Raw genomic sequence first — 21,334 nt, 5'->3', positions numbered from 1 at the left:
TCAAACCTTGGCCCCTAGAGCTGTGAAGCAACTGTGCTAACCACTGTGCTACCCTGATGGCTGCTTTTTGCTGTTAGCGATAGGTCAATCATGTTATTGAGAAAGCAGTTCTTTTGTTGTTCAATCATGACAGCAATCATACCTGTTGACCAAGGCATGGGCTATGATTGAGGGTAAACTATTTTAAAATAGATCTCTTTGAAGAGTGGATGTGGCCTAAAACAATACTTAATTGTATTCCTTATTTCTTTCTCTGTCCTTGTCTTTCTCCTCTTATTTCTCTCTTTCTCTTTGTGAATTTTATTCTATTTGTTCGTGTTTTACTGATGTTTTGTTCTTGGTTTCCCCTCCACCCCAACTAGATTAGTCTGCAGTTGACTTAAGTATTTTGCTTAAGTAATGTAGCTCTTGACTGCTTCCAACTTTTTAAAATTTCAGACAACTGATTTTGCTGCTGGAACTGTACAACCCCAAGGATGTGTATGACTACCTGCGGCCTATTTCACTTAGCCTCTGTGCCGATAAGGTTTCTTCAGTCCGATGGATTGCCTATCGACTGGTAAGCTTTACATATGGTAATGGAAACTACTAAGGAACTGCTTGGTGATACAGTGAACAAATGCACTTTCTAATGTGAACGCAAGCTAGGAAGGCACCAGGTTTGATTCCTGATCTTTGCTGAGGCCATGATTCACATCTGAGGGGCTCATGTACAAGGAGCCACAGACTGAATGTGGCCCAGCAGTGATGGTTCTCCCAGGCTTATTGAGGCTTGCTCATGAGAAGTGCGACCACCTGATTGATGCTGTCTAGCAGTCATTGGAAGTATATTGCAGTATGAAGAACAAGGACAGGCTTGCCTTTTGTATTTTAGAATCATAGCATCCCGACAGTGCAAAAGGAGTCCATTCGGCCCATCTAGTCTGCACCAACCCTTCGAAAGAGCACACTACCCATGTCCACTTACCTGTCCACCCCTATCCTCGTAACCTCATAACTTACACATCTTTGGACATTAGGGGCAATTTATCATGGCCAATCTACCTAGCCCTCACATCTTTGGACTGTGGGAGGAAATCGGAGCACCCGGTGGAAACCCACGCAGACACGGGGAGAACGTGCAGACGCCACACAGACAGTGACCCAAGGCCGGAATCAAACCTGTGCCCCAGCACTGTGATGCAGTAGTGCCAACCACCGTGCCGCCCTTGTCTTATGTAATTTGGATTCCTTTGTATATTTCCCTTGAATAAATCACTTTTGATATTTTGCCACTAACATGGGCATGCCACCACCAAACTCATTCCCTGTCCTTGTTTGGAATAGTGCAGTGGAATCTTTATGTCCTCCTGAACAGCTTCAATTACAGCTTCTTAGATCATGGAATTTGCAGTGCAGAAGGAGGCCATTTGGCCCAACGAATCTGCACCAGCCCTTGGAAAGAGCACCCTACTTAAGACCACACCTCCACCCTCTCCCAGTAACCCCACCTGACCTCTTGGACACCAAGGGGCAATTTAGCATGGCCAATCCACCTAAACTGCACATCTTTAGACTATGGAAGGAAACCGGAGCACCCAGAGGAAGCCCACACAGACGCGAGAAGAACGTGCAGACTCCGCACAGACAGTGACCCAAACCAGGAATCGAACTTGGGACCCTGAAGCTGTGAAGCAACAGTGCTAACCACTGCTACCATGCAGCTTACTTAGTTTAACATCTCATCTGAAAGATTGCGGACTGTTTAATGCTATACTCCCACCAGTACAACACTGACGTGTCAGCCTAGATTGTGTGCTCAATTCCACCCAGAATTTGAACTCCTGTTACGCTGAAGGAATTTCTGGCAACTGAGACTAGCTTGAGGGACAATAATGAAAGGAGGACTAGAACAAATCTAAGGGAATGTGCCTGGCTGTGAAATGGTTACATTTGTTTCACAGTGGTGAGGTTTCTGCCTGCATCCCAAGTGTACTAATCGTGCTTGGTGCTAGTGTACGCAGTCTATGACCCGATTGACTTTTTATACTCCTAATAAAAGTAAAACTGTACTGTGAAATTAAAAATTAATCTCCGTAGTTAATATGTGCTTCCAAGCCCCCCAAACCCACAAACTTCATGACCATTACCTGATTTGGTGTATAACCATAGTCTTAGAAAACATTTGCTTTATGAACTACTGTTTCCTTCTTGCAAGAAAGTTGACACGAATAATAGATTATCTCTGTGTTCTTTGCAGGTTGGTGAGATGATTAGAAAATTCTATGCAGCTTCAACTCCTGCATTAGCAGTGGACCTTATTGCTGAACTTGTCGATAGGTTCTGCCATTGTGTGAAATGGTCAGGTCGTCAAGCCTTTGTCTTTGTCTGCCAGGTAAAGTGACTCTAGAAGTGAACTCCCTAGGGGTGTTACCATAGAACTGAGCCCCCTCCTAATTGTTTGCTGTTTCTCTTGTCGGTTTGTACAAGAAATATGCAGTGCAGCCAACACACAACTGTTTGTGCTGACAGTGTGAATGCGATTTAGCATTTGTAATCATAGCATCTCTGTGTCGTCAGGATGGCTGAGTGGTCTAAGGCGCCAGACTTGAGTAGTGTCCTTCATTGATAGCATCTCCGTGTCAAAACCCATCGTGTCAGTGCAAACTTTTACTAACTGCGATCCAGTTAGCATTGCAGGCTTGCATGTTGGTATTAATGTAAAGATTCTCTAATCCCCCATTCATGACCGTGCTATTTTCAAGGTACATGCACACACACTTTTCTATTACTTGGCTAACCAGTTGCTTCACAACTGTTGTAAAAGTATAATTCAGTTAGTGTCAGCTTTGTTTTCTACGTCTAAATATATTAAATTGCATAATGAAAGCTTTATTTCTTTGCATATCTTTTTGAAATGCAGGCTATACTTGAAGATGATTATATTCCTATAGAACAGTTCACTGAGCACTTGATGCCACATTTACTACAGTTAGCATCCGATCCTGTTCCAAACGTCAGAGTGTTACTGGCAAAAACATTGAGACAAACCCTATTGGAAAAAGGTGAGTTTTTTTCTGCCCAATTCTATGCCTGTAGAATGATATTCTCAATTATTAGATTTGTTTTTGAATGGAATTTTTTATTTGTGTAACTATTATAAGTGTTTGAGGTTTACCTTGAGGACTTCTTGAAGGATTAATTAATTTTTTGCATGTTGATGACTATGAATGAGGGTGACCATTTTCCCCAACCTTTGTGCTGAGAGGAAAACTTGAGCTGCACAGAGAATTGACCAAGACAAATAACAACAGAGTGGAAAATACTAGGGCATTAGCTGGGTTTAGAGTAGGAGGGAATGTAATAAAATATAAATTGAGCAAGCTGGCTCTATATGAGGTGGATAAGGTTGGTGAGGTGGAAGTACGTTCTAGTGATAATGAAGATCTGGCCTAAAAAGGTACAGGGTTGGGTACTAAATATTCTGGATACCAGGTGTTCAGGAGAGATAGGAAAGGAAAGAAAGGTGGAGGGGTAGCAGTATTTATTAAGGATAATATTACAGTACTGGAGAGAGAGGATGTTGTGGAGGAATCATGGTTAGAAACTATTTGGCTAGAGCTAAGAAATGATTAGTCATACTGCAGTATTGGGTGTATTTTGTAGGTCACTAAAGAGCTCGTAAGATATAGGGAAACAAATTTGCAAGGAAATTAAATAGTTATAATGGGGAATTGGTGTAAAGGACAGAGAAGGCAAGAATATCTAGGATGTATTCCGGAGAATTTTCTACATCGGTATATTTCCAGCCCAATGAGAAAGCAGACATTACTGGGATCTGATTAGGGGAATGTAGAGAATCAAGTGTATTGGAACATTTAGGGACTAGTGAACATAACATCATTAGATTTAGCTTGGCTTGAAAAGGAGAAATCTACAGTGAAAATTAATTGAGGGAGGACAAATTTCAATGGAGTGCGAATGGATCTTGCCCAGGTCAATTGGAATCCAAGATTTGCAGACAAAACTAATAGAACCCTTAAAGAGGAGAACGTTTGGGTACATTGGCACACAAGGGAAAGGTAGGGCAAACAAACCCAGAGCTCCCTGAGTGATAAAAGAGATGAGGCAGAGATAGTGTGCTTATGATCGACGTCAAGATGGAGAATACAATTGAGAACCAGGCTGAATGTAGAAGTTTCAAAAGAGAATTGAGAAACAAACAAGAGAAGCAAGTGTATAAGAAGAGACTGGCAGCTAACATAAAATGAGCCCAAAAATCTTCTATCGGCATATATTCATTGGAGTTTAGGAGGTTGAGGGGAGATCTAATAGAAACTTACAAGATAATGAATGGCTTAGATAGGGTGGATGTAGGGAAGTTGTTTCCATTAGCAGGGGAGACTAGGACCCGGGCGGCACAGCCTTAGAATAAAAGGGAGTCACTTTAGAACAGAGATGAGGAGAAATTTCTTCAGCCAGAGAGTGGTGGGTCTGTGGAATTCATTGCCACAGAGGGCGGTGGAGGCTGGGACGTTGAGTGTCTTTAAGACAGAAGTTGATAAATTCTTGATTTCTCGAGGAATTAAGGGCTATGGAGAGAGAGCGGGTAAATGGAGTTGAAATCAGCCATGATTGAATGGCGGAGTGGACTCGATGGGCCGAATGGCCTTACTTCCGCTCCTATGTCTTATGGTCTTATAAATAGTAAAAAGAATAGGGCTGATTAGGAACCGTAAAGAGGATTTCCCATAGAGGAGGTAGTGCGGCTGAGGTACTAAATGAGTACTTGCATCTGTCTTTACTTAGTCAGAAGATGCCCAAGTCACAGAGAAAGAGGAGGTAGTTGAGACATTGGATGGACTCAAAATTGATAAAGGGGTGGTATTTGGTAACTTAAAGTTGATATGTCCCTAGGACTGGATGAATTGAGGCAAGTATGGGAGGAAATTGTAGAGAGAGAAAAAATGTCATTTAAATTTCATTTAATTATAGAGACCTGAGCCTTAATGTTTCAATTCTCCTTAGATACAGGGGTGGTGCCAGAAAACTGTAGAATTACAAATGTTGCATCCATAAGTCCAGCAACTACAGGCCAGTGGTGGGAATCATACAGGATAACATTAACAGTGACTTGGGGAGACAGCACGGTGGCGCAGTGGGTTAGCCCTACAATCACGGCGCCGAGGCCCCAGGTTCGATCCCGGCTCTGGGTCAGTGTCCGTGTGGATTTTGCACATTCTCCCCGTGTGGATTTTGAACATTCTCCCTGTGTTTGTGTCGGTTTTGCCCTCACAACCCAAAGATGTGCAGGGTAGGTGGATTGGCCACACAAAATTGCCCCTTAATTGGAAAAAATGAATTGGGTACTCTAAATTTTTTTATTTTTTTTAAACGTGACTTGGGCAAGCGTGGGTTAAGGAAGGCCAGTGCAGATTTCTTAACGGGAAGCCGTCTTTAACTAATCTGTTTCAGTTTTTCATAGGGGAACAGGGTTGATGAGGGTAATGCTGTGATTGTGATGTACATGGATGTCCCAAATAAATTTGATAAACCATGGTGCAGAAAGAGGCCATTGTGTCTGCACCAGCCAAAGAAAGAGAGAGAAAAGAAACTAGCTGCTCATTTTAATCCCATTTTCCAGCACCTGGCCTGTAGCCTTGGAGGTTCCAGCATTTCAAATGCAGATCCAGGTACCTTTTAAATGAGTTGAGAGTTTCAGCCTCAACTACCAACTTAGGCAGTGAATTCCAGACACCCACCAGCCTCTGGGTGAAAAAGGTTTTCCTCATGGTCCTCTAATCCTTCTACCAATCACCTTAAAACTATGGCCTGGTAATTGTCTCCTCGGTTAGGGGAAACATGTCTTTCCTGTCTAGGTCCCACATAATTTTGCACACATAAATAGGTCATCCCTTCAACGCATCTGTTCTTTTTTTAAATTTAGAGTATCCAATTCATTTTTTCCAATTAAGGGCAATTTAGCGTGGCCAATCCACCTAGCCTGCACATCATTTGGGTTGTGGGACGAAACCCATGCAAACACGGGGAGAATGTGCAAACTCCACACAGACAGTGATCCAGTGCCGGGATCGAACCTGGGACCTTAGCGGTGTGAGGTAGTAGGGCTAACCCACTGCACCACCGTGCTGTCCTAACTCCTCTGTTCTACGGAAAATATCCCCAGCCTATCCAACCTCTCCTCATAGCTGCAATTTCTAAGCAATGGCAACATTCTTGTAGTTCTCCTCTGCACTCTCCCCAGAGCAGTTATGTCCTTCCTGTAATGTGGTGACCAGAACTGTACACGTAACTCCAGGTGTGTAGCCTAACAAACGTTTTATACATTTCCATCATTACATCTCTGCTTTAATATTCAATACTTCATCCAATAAAGGAAAGTGAATATGCTTTCTTTACCACATTATCCACCTGTCTTGCCACAAAGACCTGTGGGCATGCACTTTCTCAACCCCTCTCAACATCGCTTGTTCATTGAGTATGTCCTCCCCAAATGCATTACCGTACACTTTTCTGGATTGAATTCCATTTACCACTTCCCTACTCATTCATCCAAACCATTGATAAACCATTTGACAGTTATTCTCTTAGTTCTCAACTACATAGTCATCATTTTATGTCATCATTGGCTACAGGAATAGTGCCAGAGGACTGGAGGACAGCAAATGTGGTCCCTTTGTTCAAAAAGGGGAGCAGAGACAACCCCGGCAACTATAGACCGGTGAGCCTCACGTCTGTAGTGGGTAAAGTCTTGGAGGGGATTATAAGGGACAAGATTTATAATCATCTAGATAGGAATAATATGATCAGGGATAGTCAGCATGGCTTTGTGAAGGGTAGGTCATGCCTCACAAACCTTATTGAGTTCTTTGAGAAGGTGACTGAACAGGTAGACGAGGGTAGAGCAGTTGATGTGGTGTATATGGATTTCAGCAAAGCGTTTGATAAGGTTCCCCACGGTAGGCTATTGCAAAAAATACGGAGGCTGGGGATTGAGGGTGATTTAGAGATGTGGATCAGAAATTGGCTAGCTGAAAGAAGACAGAGGGTGGTGGTTGATGGGAAATGTTCAGAATGGAGTACAGTCACAAGTGGAGTACCACAAGGATCTGTTCTGGGGCCGTTGCTGTTTGTCATTTTTATCAATGACCTAGAGGAAGGCGCAGAAGGGTGGGTGAGTAAATTTGCAGACGATACTAAAGTCGGTGGTGTTGTCGATAGTGTGGAAGGATGTAGCAGGTTACAGAGGGATATAGATAAGCTGCAGAGCTGGGCTGAGAGGTGGCAAATGGAGTTTAATGTAGAGAAGTGTGAGGTGATTCACTTTGGAAGGAATAACAGGAATGCGGAATATTTGGCTAATGGTAAAGTTCTTGAAAGTGTGGATGAGCAGAGGGATCTAGGTGTCCATGTACATAGATCCCTGAAAGTTGCCACCCAGGTTGATAGGGTTGTGAAGAAGGCCTATGGAGTGTTGGCCTTTATTGGTAGAGGGATTGAGTTCCGGAGTCGGGAGGTCATGTTGCAGCTGTACAGAACTCTGGTCCGGCCGCATTTGGAGTATTGCGTACAGTTCTGGTCACAGCATTATAGGAAGGACGTGGAGGCTTTGGAGCGGGTGCAGAGGAGATTTACCAGGATGTTGCCTGGTATGGAGGGAAAATCTTATGAGGAAAGGCTGACGGACTTGAGGTTGTTTTCGTTGGAGAGAAGAAGGTTAAGAGGAGACTTAATAGAGGCATACAAAATGATCAGGGGGTTGGATAGGGTGGACAGTGAGAGCCTTCTCCCGCGGATGGATATGGCTGGCACGAGGGGACATAACTTTAAACTGAGGGGTAATAGATATAGGACAGAGGTCAGAGGTAGGTTCTTTACGCAAAGAGTAGTGAGGCCGTGGAATGCCCTACCTGCTACAGTAGTGAACTCGCCAACATTGAGGGCATTTAAAAGTTTATTGGATAAACATATGGATGATAATGGCATAGTGTAGGTTAGATGGCTTTTGTTTCGGTGCAACATCGTGGGCCGAAGGGCCTGTACTGCGCTGTATTGTTCTATGTTCTATGTTCTATGTACATGACAAATTTATGTCTCATCAGCAAATTTCCCAATCGTGCCACCCATAGAATCATAGAATTCTACATTTGAGTCAAAATCATTAATAAAACAACAAACCGCAAGGGCCCCAACACTCAGCCCTGTGAAACACCACTGTAACCTATTTGCTCTTTGCAAAAGCATCCATTGACCACTACCCCTTGTTTTCTGTGAATGTGCCAATTTTAGATCCAATCTGCCACCTTAGAAAAGTTATAGTACAGAAGGAGGAAATCCGGCCCATCTTGTCCATGCCAGCCTGAGGACACCCAGATGCCCTTTCTGATCCCACCTTGCACACAGTCCATACCCGTACCAGCCTCCCCGAACAGGCGCCGGAATGTGGCGACTAGGGGCTTTTCACAGTAACTTCATTTGAAGCCTACTTGTGACAATAAGCGATTTTCATTTCATTCATTCATTTAATTTCATTTCATACCCCTGTAGCTTGCAGCACTTAACCACCACCAACTCGGGCAGCGAATTCCAGACACCCACTACCCCCGTGTAAAAAAAGGTTCTTCCTCGTGTCCACTCTACATCTTCTGCCACTTGTCTTGACTCTATGTCCCCTGGTTCTAGAATTCTTGCTATTTTAACCAGTCTGCCATGTGGAATCTTGTCAAATGCCCTACTGAAATCCACGTAGACGATATTCACTGCACTTTATATTTAAAAAAAAATTTAGAGTACTAATTCATTTTTTCCAATTAAGGGGCAATTTAGCGTGGCCCCCCTACCCTGCACATCTTTGGGTTGTGGGGGCGACACCTACACAAACACTGGGAGAATGTGCAAACTCCACACGGACAGTGACCCAGAGCCGGGATCGAACCTGGGACCTCGATGCCATGAGGCAGCCGTGCCAAACACTGCGCCACCTTGCTGCCCTCCACTGCACTGCCCTCACCAATCCTCATTATTTCCTCAAGAAATTCTATTAAGTTTGTAAGACACTATTTTCACCTCTCAAAACCATGCCGACCATCCCTGATGAATCCATGCCCTTCTAAGTGACAGTTTATCTTGTCTCTCAGAGTTGTTTCCAATAATCTGCCCACCCCTGAAGTCAGACTGACCGGCCAATAGTTTTCTGGCCTATCCTTCATACCCTTTTTAAATAACAGTACAGCATTCACTGATCTCCAATTCTTTGTTAATTCACCTGTATCTGGTGAGGATTGAAAATGATCCTCCGAGCATCCGCCATTTCCTCCCTGGCTTCTTTCAATCCTTCTGGTCCTTGTGATTTAACCACCTGCAGGGATGCCAGTTCCTCCAGTATTTCACTGTTTATTGTATCTAATACTTCGCACTCCTCTTTGACTAGAATGTCTGACTCATTCCTCTCTTTAGTGAAGACCGAGATAAAGTACTCATTGAAAGCCCTGCCCACATCTTCTGAATCAACTTGCAAGTTACCATACATGTCTCTGATAGGCCCTACCTTTTCCTTCGTTATACTCTTGCTTTTAATGTATTGGTAAACCATCTTAGGATTTTCTTTGATTTTTACCTGCCAATAGTTTTTCGTATCCCCTTTTTTGCTTTCCTAATTTCCATTTTTACTTCACCCTTGTACTTTCTATACTCCTAGGCGTTCTACCCGAGTAAGTCAGTTTGGGTTCCACCAGGGTCACTCAGCTCCTGACCACATTTTATAGCCTTGGTTCAGACATGGGCAAAAGAGCTGAACTTTAGAGCTGAGGGGAGAGTGACTGCCCTTGACATCAAGGCAACGTTTGATGAAGTATGACATCAAGGAACCCAAACAAAACTGGAGTCAGTTCAGGGGGGGGGGGGAATGATATCTCTCAGCTGGTTGGACTCGTACCTGGCACCAAAGGAAGGTGATTGTGGTATTTAGAGGCTATCATTGTCATTCCAGGACATCACTATAGGGGTTCTTTATTAGCAGCCTAGCCCCAACCCAACCATCTTCAGCTGCTTCATCAATTACCTTCCTTTCATCATAAGGTCAGAAGTGGATATGCTCACTGATGACTGCACAGTCAATGTCCAGCACTGATCACAACTGCTCAGATATTGAAGCAGTCCATGTCCAAAAGCAGCAAGGCATGGAAAATATTCAGGCTTAAGCTGACGAGTGGCAAGTAACATTTGAGCCACACAGTGCCGGGCAATGATAATCTCCAATAACCGAGAATTTAACCATCGTCCCTTGACATTCAATGGCATTGCCATCATTGAATCCCCCATTATCAATATTGTGGGTGTCTCCATTGACCAGAAACAAAACTGGACTAGCCAGTGGCTACAAGAGCAGGTCCAAGGCTGGGAAGCCTGCGGCAAATAACACTCCTCCTGATCCCCAAAGCCTGTCCACCATCTACAAGGCACAAATCAGGAGTGTGATGGAATACTGTCCACTTGCCTGGATGAGTGCAGCTCCAAAACACTCAAGAAGCCCGATACCATCAGGACAAAGCAGCTGCTTGATTGATACCCCATCAACAAACATTCAATCCTTCTGTCACTGGTGAACAGTGGCTGCCATATGTCCCATCTACAAGATGCACTGCAGTAACTCAAGAAAGGATTCTTTGGCAACCTTCCAAACCCTATCATCTTGACGGACAAGAGCAGCAGATACTTGGGAACTCCACCACCTGGAGGTTCTCCAATTCACTCACCAGTCTGACTTCAAAATATATCGCCAATCTATAACTGTCACTGGGTCATAATCCTCCCTAACAGCATTGTGGATGTACCTACACCTCGAGGGCTGTAGTGGTTCAAGAAGACTGCTGACCACCATCTTCTCAAGAGCAACTAGGGATCGGCAATAAATGCTGGCGTAGCCTGCGATGCCTACATTTCTTATGATGCCCACATCGTGTAAAATGGATTTTAAAAAAAGTTTAGGTCTTTTCTGAATGTCATAAGATTTATTTCCTCTTTCATCTTGCCTGCATGTTTCTGGATACCAGGAGGCTCTTTTTCTTTGTGGAGACACTCTGGGCGCGATTCTCCACTCCCACGCCGGTTGGGAGAAACGCCTGGGCCGCCAAAATTTCCGGGGACGCCGGTCCGACGCCCTCCCGCGATTCTCCCAAGCGGCGGGAACGGCCCGGTCGCGTTTCGCAGGCCGGAGAATCGCCGGAGACACCCAAAAGGCGATTCACCGACACCCCCGCGATTCTGAGGCCCGGATGGGCCGAGCGGCCAGGCCAAAACGGCGGGTTCCCCCCGGCGCCGTCCACACCTGGTCGCTGCAGTCGTGGGCGGTGCGTGAACGCTGGGGGGGCGGCCTGGGGGGGGAGCGAGGGGAGATCCTGCACCTGGCTTCACCTGCAATGTGGGGTGGCCCGCGATCGGTGCCCACCGATCGTTGGGCTGTCCTCTCTGAAGGAGGACCTCCTTCCTTCCGTGGCCCCGCAAGATCCGTCCCCCATCTTCTTGCGGGGCGGATTTGGACAGGACGGCAACCACGCATGCGCGGGTTGGCGCCGGCCAACCCACGCATGCGCGGATGACGTCCGTTATGCGGCGCCGGCCACGTCATCTATGCGGCGACGCTTTTACGCGGGCGACGAGGCCTGGCCCGGGTAGATGACACGGCCCCGATATTGGCCCATTGTCAGGGCCTGAATCGGTCGGGACCGGGGCCGTTCCGCGCCGTCGTGAACCTCAACGGCGTTCATGACGACGCGGCCACTTCGCCGTGGGAGTGGAGAATCGCACCCTCTGTCCGTAGAATTTCGCCTTTGAATGCCTCCCAGTGCTTTGACCCTTGACCCTTTCTTTCCTTTTAATTGCTGTGTCCAGTCCACTCTTGTCAGCTCATCTCTCCACTTTGTAAAATGTTTCTCCCCCAATTTATAACTTTTACTCATGTTCTTTGTCCTTTTCCACAATGATATTAGGGTTACTATTTCCAAAATGGTTTCCCCAATGTTACATTCACTGTCCCAGCTTAATTTCCCAAGACTAAATCTAGAATTGCACCACCTCTCTTTAGACTGGTAACGTGCTGGCTAAAATAGTTCTCTTGAATGTAGTTCCAAGAATTTTTGCCCCCTGTATCCTTCACACTGTTCATTTCATTCATATCCCAGTTGATATTCGGGTAGGGAAGTCCCCATGATCACTGCCTTATTGTTTCTGCATTCGGAAATCTGCCTACATATTTGTGTTTCTCATTCCCTTCCACTATTTGGGCTCATAGCACAATCCTAGCAACGTGGCTGCCCCTTTTGTATTTCTGAGCACAACCCATATGGCTTCATTTGATGCTTCATTCAGTATATCATCTTACCTCACAGTCGTAATTGATTCTTTAACCAGTAATGCTACACCCCCACCTTTTTATCCCTATCCCTATCCTACCTGGAAACTGGATATCCAGGGACCGTTTATGCCCCTCCTTCAAGCAAATTTCTATTATAACTTTTTATCATGCTGCCATTAGTCTATCTATGCTCTCAGCTCATCGGCTTTATTTACTATGTTCCTTGTGTATGCATATATTTCTCAACACTTAAATTTCTGTGCTGCACACTTTTAAACCTAGGCTGCTTCTGTCTTTCAGAGCTACTCAATAAGTCTCCACCTCTTGTTCCCTGCCCTCAGTTTCCCACCAACCCCCCCACCCCCCCGCCAATCTAGTTTAAACAGCACTGGCAAATCGTTGAGGATATTCGCTCCACCCCTGTTCCGGTGTAAATGATCCGGCGTATACAGGTCCCACCTTCCTCAGAACTGGTCCCAATGCCTGTGATGCCCTCCCTCCCTACACCAGCTTTCCAGCCACGTGTTAATCGTTCAATTTTCCTATTTCTATTTGGGCTTGCATGTGGGACTGGGAGTAATTGCGAGATTGTTGCTTTAAAGGTCCTGTTTTTCAATCTCCTTCCTAGCCCCCTAAAGTCTCCTTTCCTGCATCCGCCCCTTTTCCTGCTCAATTAATTGGTACCAACGTGGACCTCCTGGCTTATCATGTTCCCTCCAGAAGGATATTCTACAGCTGCTCCATGAAATCCTGGCACCGGGAGGCAACATTCCATCCTGGAGCCATGTCTGGGACCACCGAAATGCCTGCCTGCTCCCCGAACGAACTATCCACTATCACTGCTGCTCTTCTTTATCCCCTCTGAAGTAAAAACACTCGCCACTATTCTTAGAATTCCCCCTATACCAAAAAGGGTCAATAAGACATACTAAATGGTGAACAGGGATTCTCACTCCCTGACTCCTATGCAGACTTAGGTGGGTGCTATTTGGGTCAATCTATATTTTCAAGTTATCCCCCGATATAACCCATATCTTCGTAGAAGAATTTTATCTACTTACCACTTGGTAGCATTGATCCTGGGTCCCGCGTTGCTAAGTAAGTAAAGTAGACTTTTTTTGTAATCACTGTTTCGGGTTAAAACTTTGTTATTTTTATATGTTTTCTTTTAAAAGATGCAATCACTGTCTTTACAGAAAAGTAAAAAGATCTTGCTTCTGGATTCTCCTGGTTGGTTGAAAAGACCTTCAGGTCTTACTTGACAATCTCTCTTCTTTAACTTTTGGTCTTCCTCAGATGGATTCGCTGGTCCACTCGGTTGCTATGCTCTATCCTTCCCATGACCGAGGGCAGCTATGAGAGCTGACTCTGCTGGCTGTCCCCGATTTAGCACAGGGCTAAATCGCTGGCTTTGAAAGCAGACCAGGGCAGGCCAGCAGCACGGTTCAATTCCCGTAACAGCCCCCCCCCCCCCCCCCGAACAGGCACCGGAATGTGGCGACTAGGGGCTTTTCACAGTAACTTCATTGAAGCCTACTTCTGACAATAAGCGATTTTCATTTCATTTCATTTAGGGTTTATATTCCCCTTCTAGCAGTTATTAAGTTTATATGACATTATCGTAAAGTAACTTTATTTTACTCTTGATTGTACAAGGTACCTTTAATGTGAATTATTTCTAACACGACTATGTATTCATATTGAGCATGACTTCAGCTCATCGAACTCTGATTACGTTGCTTCCCTTGTGATGTTCAAAAGTGCTTTAATCCCAGAGGGGTGTTACATCTGATTTCTGTCACTTCTAAAGTTACTTTATTACCAAATAGTGCCCCAGCTCAGAACTCTGACTCCAATTTGGGGCGACCGTGTGTTCACGTTGTCTCCAGCTTCCCATAATCACCTGGTGTCAGCAGAATTTCACACCTAAACATTTGTCACCCAATTCAACTGAAGATCCTAGCAATTCTTTTTTAGCTGCTGACTAAAATAATTAACTTCAAAGAAGGTGCGAAATATTGCTTTTTTCCATAGAACTAAAAGTTCAGTCTGCTGTGACTTAAAAGGCATGCATCAGTTTTACAGCTTGAATAGGCACGAGCTATTTTCTTAACGCCTGCTTGATAAAGGCTATCTGCATTTCAAAACCTTCTTTTGCAACTGCTGTTAACCCTTCGTGGGATTTTTCCCTATATTCTTTCATGTGCCCTTAAGTCAGGTATTGCCAGACTTCCATGTTTCAAATTACATATTTTCCCATTTTTACTTTTACACCTCCTGTACAGCAGAGCCACCTGTGGTGCCACAGACCTGGTTCTAATTTCACTCCGAAGAACAAACTGCCTCACCGATATCCAAAATGAAAAACAATTGGTGAACAGGTGCCCAAGGGGCTCCTGCAGTACTTTCCTAGTTTTCATGGACCGCCTGGCGGTCACTCATTCCCTTTCTGCCTCTAGGCTCCTGTTATGGGCGAGGCATTTTCAGAAGCCCAAAATGTATAGTGTTCAACGAACCTTGCCCTTTAATGGATTTGTTGCTTTTCCGAGCACACGGCTTTTCCTAGGTGTGATATTACAATTATGGACATGTGGGTTTTTAAACACAAAACACTGTTTATTCCATGAACTCAACTTAACATCTTAACTAAACATTGGATCTCTTAACACCCTTTACTTCAAAGATAACTCAGAAAATATTGCAACAGTAAATAATTCCTTCAAATGTTCCTTCAAACTTCCAAGAGACTTCACACCTTTAAACAGTATCACATCAGGTTAAAGGATATATTTTCTGTAGAATGGCAGAGACTGTCGCAAACTGGCTTTCTACTTTTAAACTGCTCTCAGCAAAACCAGCCAGGCACTTTTTAGCTGCTCTCAGCAAAACCAAACTGCCAAAATCAAAACTGCCAAAATGGCTGAACTGAGCGGAGCTCTACCCACTCTCTGACATCACTGTTTTCTTAAAGGTACATTGCTTACACATCCATTTTTTTAAAGGCACTCTCACATGACACTCCTAAACTGTGGTGTGACCACCTCTCTGAATGTGTTGTCCAGATAGTTCTCAGTCTCGTGGATGCGTCCAGCCACCGCTCGAGCTCTTGAAACCTGGAGCTCAATTCCGCAGCTGGTAAAACTTCCTGCATTTGTGGTCATCTCGGACATCAAGAGCATCAATGAATTCCTACATATTACAAGATATGCATTCTACATGACTGAGCTGTCCTACCATGGCTTCAATTTGCTTCCCTTGGGTTCCATTTATTTTCCTTTGGTTACGTATGTAACTTTATTTTACCTGCCCTTGATTTTATTTCCCTATTGCTCGTGTCTTTTGCATAAATGTAAGTAGCCCCTTCTTTTAAAAATGTGTTTTTCTCATTCTCAGTAACTTGATAACCCTCCCAGCAGTTTCATCCAGCCAATGAACATATGTCTCTCTTGTGATGACTGCCTGGCTTAGTGTCCTTCTCTCTCTGTGCTGTTGACTGCCTGTCCCAGGGTCCTCCACTCACACTCTCCTCTCAGTGCTATTGACTGCCTGTGCCAGGATTCTCCCCTCCTCATAAAGTGCTTCATGGGGCAGCATGGTGGCGCAGTGGTTAGCACTGGGACTGCGGCGCTGAGGACCCGGGTTCGAATCCCGGCCCTGGGTCACTGTCCGTGTGGAATTTGCACATTCTCCCAGTCTCTGCGTGGGTTTCACCCCACAACCCAAAGATATGCAGGGTAGGTGGATTGGACACGCTAAATTGCACCCATTAGGGGAAGGATCCAGAACCAAAGGATACCAATTCAAGGTAATCAGCAAAATGAGCAATGGTGACATGAAAACATATGATTGGTTAGGATCTAGAGTGCACTGCCGGAGTGTAATGAGGCAATTCAATCAAGGCCTTCAAAGAGAATTGGATAATTATCTGAAGAGAGAATTTGGCGGACAATGGGAAAGGTAGAGGAGTGGGATCTGGTGAGTTACTGAGGTACTCTTGCAGACAATCAGCATGAACATGACTGGCTGAATGGTCTCCTGTATTGGAACAACTATGATTTTCTGATTTGGTCAGAAATTGGCATCTTATTTTCCACTTCTAAAAAATAATTCCGAAAAATAAATCGGTCTCTGTTGATCCATCTAAAGCTCAGTGTTCACAATATTAATCTAAAGGGAGGCAGGATGTATATAGATTGCCAATACTTCATATTCACAGCAACAAGAGACAACTTTGAATAGATATGTTTGGTAAACATTTGGTTCTCTCCTAAATTTTAAAGGGAGACTTCCAAAGTCTGACATGTCAATGTTCATGGAGTGTCAGGGGTTATGGGGAGAAAGCAGGAGAATGTGCTTGAGAAAAATATCAGCCATGATTGAATGGCGGAGCAGACTCGATAGGTCGAGTGGCCTAATTCTGCTCCTATGTCTTATAGTCTTATTCAGTTTGCAATCTGGGAAATGGGGATTGGTAGGGAAAGAATTAGGAGAGAAAATGAAGGTCATCCTACCAAATCTGTTCATCTCCTCGTTCTCTTGCAGAATACTTTGTAAACTCGGGCAGCTCTCACCAGGAAGCCATAGAGAAAATCGCTGTGGCACTGCAGGCTGATCGAGACCGGGATGTCCGATACTTTGCCAGCATATATCCCAGCAGCACAAAACTTGGTGATGATGCCATGAGTACTGCTTCTTCCACTTATTAAAATGGCCTAATGTATTTTGCACCATTGGACTGATCAGACGGAGTCACTGATGAGTGCTTTAAATATGTGTATCAGCTGAATGTACTGGGTGAGTGCTCCAGAATACGGTGAGATATGTTCTCTACACTGATGGGATTTTACATTTTGTGGTGACCTGCTTAGTGGCCCTTGATTACACTGAGATTCACTTGGACTATTACTAGTCGTGTGGCCGTGACTCTTGTTTTTCATATTTTGACCACTGAAAATTCTCAGAGGATTTTACCACCGAAGCCTTAAACTCCTGTATTCTTAAAATAACAAACTTGAACACCTGGAGCCGCCTTAACTGAGGAGGATTATCCATTTCAAATCTAATCATTCCTTCCAGAAAATGTTATACAAACGTTACTGACAATTCTCGTCTATAAGCAACAATTAACTGCATTTGCAAAGAATAAGAATTAGTCAAGTTAACGTGTATTTCTTAATACTGTACAAGAAGTTTCATGAAAAGTTCTGTGCTAGATATGTAAAGGGTTTTCTTAACCTAAATGGATTAGTTATACCTCATTTAGTTTGAACATTGACAGCGGAGTTGCTTTGTGTCCTGAAAGCTTGTCCATTCATATTACAGCTAATTGCAACCTCGTGGGTATGAGAAAATGGCTGCCACTGTTGTGCTTCAACTCCCTTCCTTGCCCAACTCGTTCATCCTTTTTTAATGGGTTTTGTTCTCACTACCTTGGATATTGCACAATAATTGACTGAAATATAGAGAAAAAAGGACAAAAAAAATCCATGCAGTCATACAAAATACTTTCAAAGTGTTTATTTTTTACAAGTTCCTCATTGCTGCGCAGAAGTGATAATCTAACCGGGTAATGGTAGTTGTTAGTATAGATGTGCAGACCCTGCCAAATTGATCTAGAATTTATACCTCAGACTGAGATGGATCTGATGACATTCAGATGTATGGAATTTTGCACTATTTGGTGTGCAAATCAGGTGTTGCGTCTATCTAAATTTACATGCCTGACTCCCTTTCAATCACACAAGGCACCTTTTATTTTTCATTCACTCTACATAAACAAGATTAACCACCATCTTGACCAAGGAGGGGAGAGAGAGACGGAAGGAAAATCACCATGCAACAATATCCCTCAAAGATCTTTGCCCCATGAGGTCACTTTGATCATCTGACTATCATTTATAAAACCCATTCTTCTGAGTTAACAATCCCACCATCTTGATCAGGCTGTGATGGTCTTTGTGCCTTAGCGGTAGCCTATGAGGTCTGTCTCAATTGATTTTTATTTTTGGTCCATGGCCAATGTCAGCTCAGTTTTAAAACCTGATATGGATGGCTTCCAGTAACTAGCATCCATAGACCCGTCTTCCATTATTGCAAGTAGTTTCAAAGTTTCTGGCCTGTTGTAAATCTAACCTAATGAAACTATCATCTTCATTGAAAGGTTAACCTACCTGCAAGATGTAAACGAGATGAAAAATTCTCATGAGTCCAGGATGTGAAACCATTGGTTAAACGTGTTTCCGAATAATTATTTTTGGCAAATGAGGCCATTACGGTAATGAACTCCTTGAAATGGTAGTCAAATTCAACTTGTAGAGTGGCTACTTCAGGAGCTATCACATAGTGGGTTATCTAGTGTCTCCCTGAAGAATTGACATGTTTTCTTTGCACCCACCCCTTGTTTTTGTTTTGAGCCTTGTCAAGTTAATGAATTCTCATTGGACAAACAGATCTCATTCCAGGCAATTGTTATCTATTTATGAATCTGTAACAGAATAGCTAGTGTTTACCTGACTAGCTCCATACCATTGGCACTGACCCCCTCTCCCCCGCAACACTCTCACCACCAGAATAAATTAACATATCCATTCCATATGTGGACTTTGGACACTTCAGAAAATGAGGAGTTACCTCGAGCAGATGTTCTAATATTACATGCTGCAAAAGTGATAAGATTTCTGAGTTTAAATGTGTGCAGTGGGATCTCAAGGGCTCAGGCTCAGCACTAACACTACAAAGTAGTCAAGTGATTTTAAAGTACAGCATATTTCTGTGGTGTTATGCAGAATTCTGCTTTGTACTTGTCTATTTCATGCTGGTCATGTCCTGCAGAGTATGTTTGAATTGGATTAGCACACAAGCTTTAAGTCTGAAAATTCAGGTATTTTAACTTTTTATCATGATCGGCTGAATGCTGCACCTTTTTTATATGTACATACCTGTGAGCACTCTTGAGTGCCTGTTGTTGATCATGTCATAAAAAGCTGTTGTGATACAATTTGTTCTGTACTTGTCTGAATAAAAATAAATATGCACCTGTATAGCTTGTTGCTATTCAAGTTTTATGTATGTGATTTGGATTCTTCTCCAGACATTTGAAGGGAGTGCATGCAAACCAACTACCTTCCTTTTACTGTCTTTTCCTGAGGCTCTGTTCCAATTATGGCAATCGGTGAGTTTGCCCTCCTTTCTTTTGATATCTATGTTCTAATGCTCAGAGTCGCCAGGTATCGAATGATACCACCACAAGTTTCAACCAGCTATCGGATCAAAGAGCCAAACACCAGTTTGTTAGTTCAAGGTCAAGGCTACTTTATTTACACACAATTAGTCATGCAACATAAACACTACTAGTTAACTACACCTATCGACTAAGACAATCCGTACTGAACTTCAGGCAGCTGGTTTAGGTCAGAAAACAGTGGCCGCTGTTCAATTCTGGATCTATCGAGTCTGGAGAAGTAACTGCTGCTCAGCTAGGCTCATCCGTCTGGTAGCGAGTGTTGAACTTGGACTTGCTTCTGGTGTTGCTGCACTTGGAAATGGTCGTGGCCGGACGCGAGGTCCAAGAGAGGATGAACATATGGCGAACTCTCTTCTTATACTTGGGGGTTTTCGCGCTCTTTCGGGAGGTCCTTCAGTTTGGACCCCACTAATTGGGTGAACCCTGATCACTGTTCGATTCCTAACCAGTAAATGGGCGGGGATCAGGATGGCTGGGCGTGTCTCAAGCGGTCATTGACCCCGTTGTTTATGCTTCCCCCTGAACAGGGAGTGGCGGCGAAATATCTAGGACTGTACCGGTCGCTCGAGTACCAGTCCTTTGTTTTGGTGAAGATGGGCCATCAAATGCGAATCGGCCCCATCAAAATGCTAATTGGTCGGAGTTTATAGCGTCTGGACTTCTTGCTTGCAAATATACATTTCAGGCTCTGAGTCTTGGCTTGTCCATTTTACCCGCTAGGCTTTGCGAGTTTCTCTGTACCTAGTTGGAAGTGGCCATCCCAGATGGCTACACTCCGTCCTCTTGATCCTCAACGCGAAGCGTGAACGATCAAAATACTGGGTCTTCTCCTTTTCTCTGAAATGCCGGGTACTCTCAATCAAGGACAGGTTCTACCCTACTCTGTCCTATGGGTCCAAAACATTTACCTAAATTTCCCTAATACAACACATATCTAAAAATTCCTAAGGGGGCATTTAACATTCAATCCTATATTCCATTTTCCTTATAAATAATAAAAAAAAGGGAACCTCTAACTGTCTCTAACTAGACTACACTCATGCTGCTATTTAACAATCAAAGAACTTATCTTACAATACAAAAATCCAATAGCAGCATCACATTTCTTCTTATCACTAACATTCATATACAGAAAAATAAGCTTTATTAACAAAACAGCAACCGCAGAATTTATTAAAGAGAAAGGTTCAGAAAGAGTGTGGGGTTTGCTGGAGTCCGAGGAAAGGGGCTCTAAAAGTGTATACTGGAGGGCGGGAGGCTCTCCTCCATTTCCGCAATCTGATTGTCTGGATGACACTGCACAATATGGCTATCACTAGTAAGGCTTCCACTGTGTAGGAGAGGGAATACCATTTAATGAGATTCTCACACCATGTGAGGGTATCGGTGGCTGGGTCTATGTGTGGTGTAGTCCGGGCAGGGAGGGTTGTGTTGGGTAGTCGTGTTTGGGGCCTGTGTGGTGAGAGAGGTAGAGGTAGGTAACGCGGTCAACTGTACTGTTCCAGCGACGATCATAATGTAGATCATCGGGTCTGTCTTCATTTTGTTCGGTTTTTCTCCGTCTGTAAGTATCTTCGTATCTTCCATGGGGAACAAGCATAATATCTGTTATAATGTTGCTTAATATCTCTGTCTGTTTCTCCTTATCGCCAATTTCCCATTTAGAATTGTCACCATATGTGACTGCCTCATTTTTAAAAAACCAACCATTTGGGAGACAAGACAGGCGAAAAGATTCC

General features: G+C 43.9%; 1 protein-coding gene across 5 annotated transcripts in view; it reads left to right on the top strand.

Annotated features, from left to right (window-relative positions):
* Window positions 1-19,392, top strand: part of LOC140385814 (serine/threonine-protein phosphatase 4 regulatory subunit 1-like) — a 114,678-nt gene extending 95,286 nt beyond the window's left edge. For all 5 annotated transcript variants that reach the window (XM_072468369.1, XM_072468365.1, XM_072468366.1 and 2 more), the window contains 4 exons: window positions 439-559; window positions 2,240-2,374; window positions 2,903-3,044; window positions 16,895-19,392. In XM_072468369.1, coding sequence (XP_072324470.1) covers window positions 439-559; window positions 2,240-2,374; window positions 2,903-3,044; window positions 16,895-17,058 — 562 coding nt within the window. In that variant the 3' untranslated portion in view covers window positions 17,059-19,392. The remainder of the gene's footprint in view (window positions 1-438; window positions 560-2,239; window positions 2,375-2,902; window positions 3,045-16,894) is intronic.
* Window positions 19,393-21,334: the final 1,942 nt, after the last annotated feature.

Source organism: Scyliorhinus torazame, chromosome 11 (assembly GCF_047496885.1).
Source record: "Scyliorhinus torazame isolate Kashiwa2021f chromosome 11, sScyTor2.1, whole genome shotgun sequence".
NCBI classification, from domain to species: Eukaryota; Metazoa; Chordata; class Chondrichthyes; order Carcharhiniformes; family Scyliorhinidae; genus Scyliorhinus; species Scyliorhinus torazame.
Note: the sequence above shows the minus strand (reverse complement) of the source record. Positions and strands in the feature narration are given on the sequence as shown.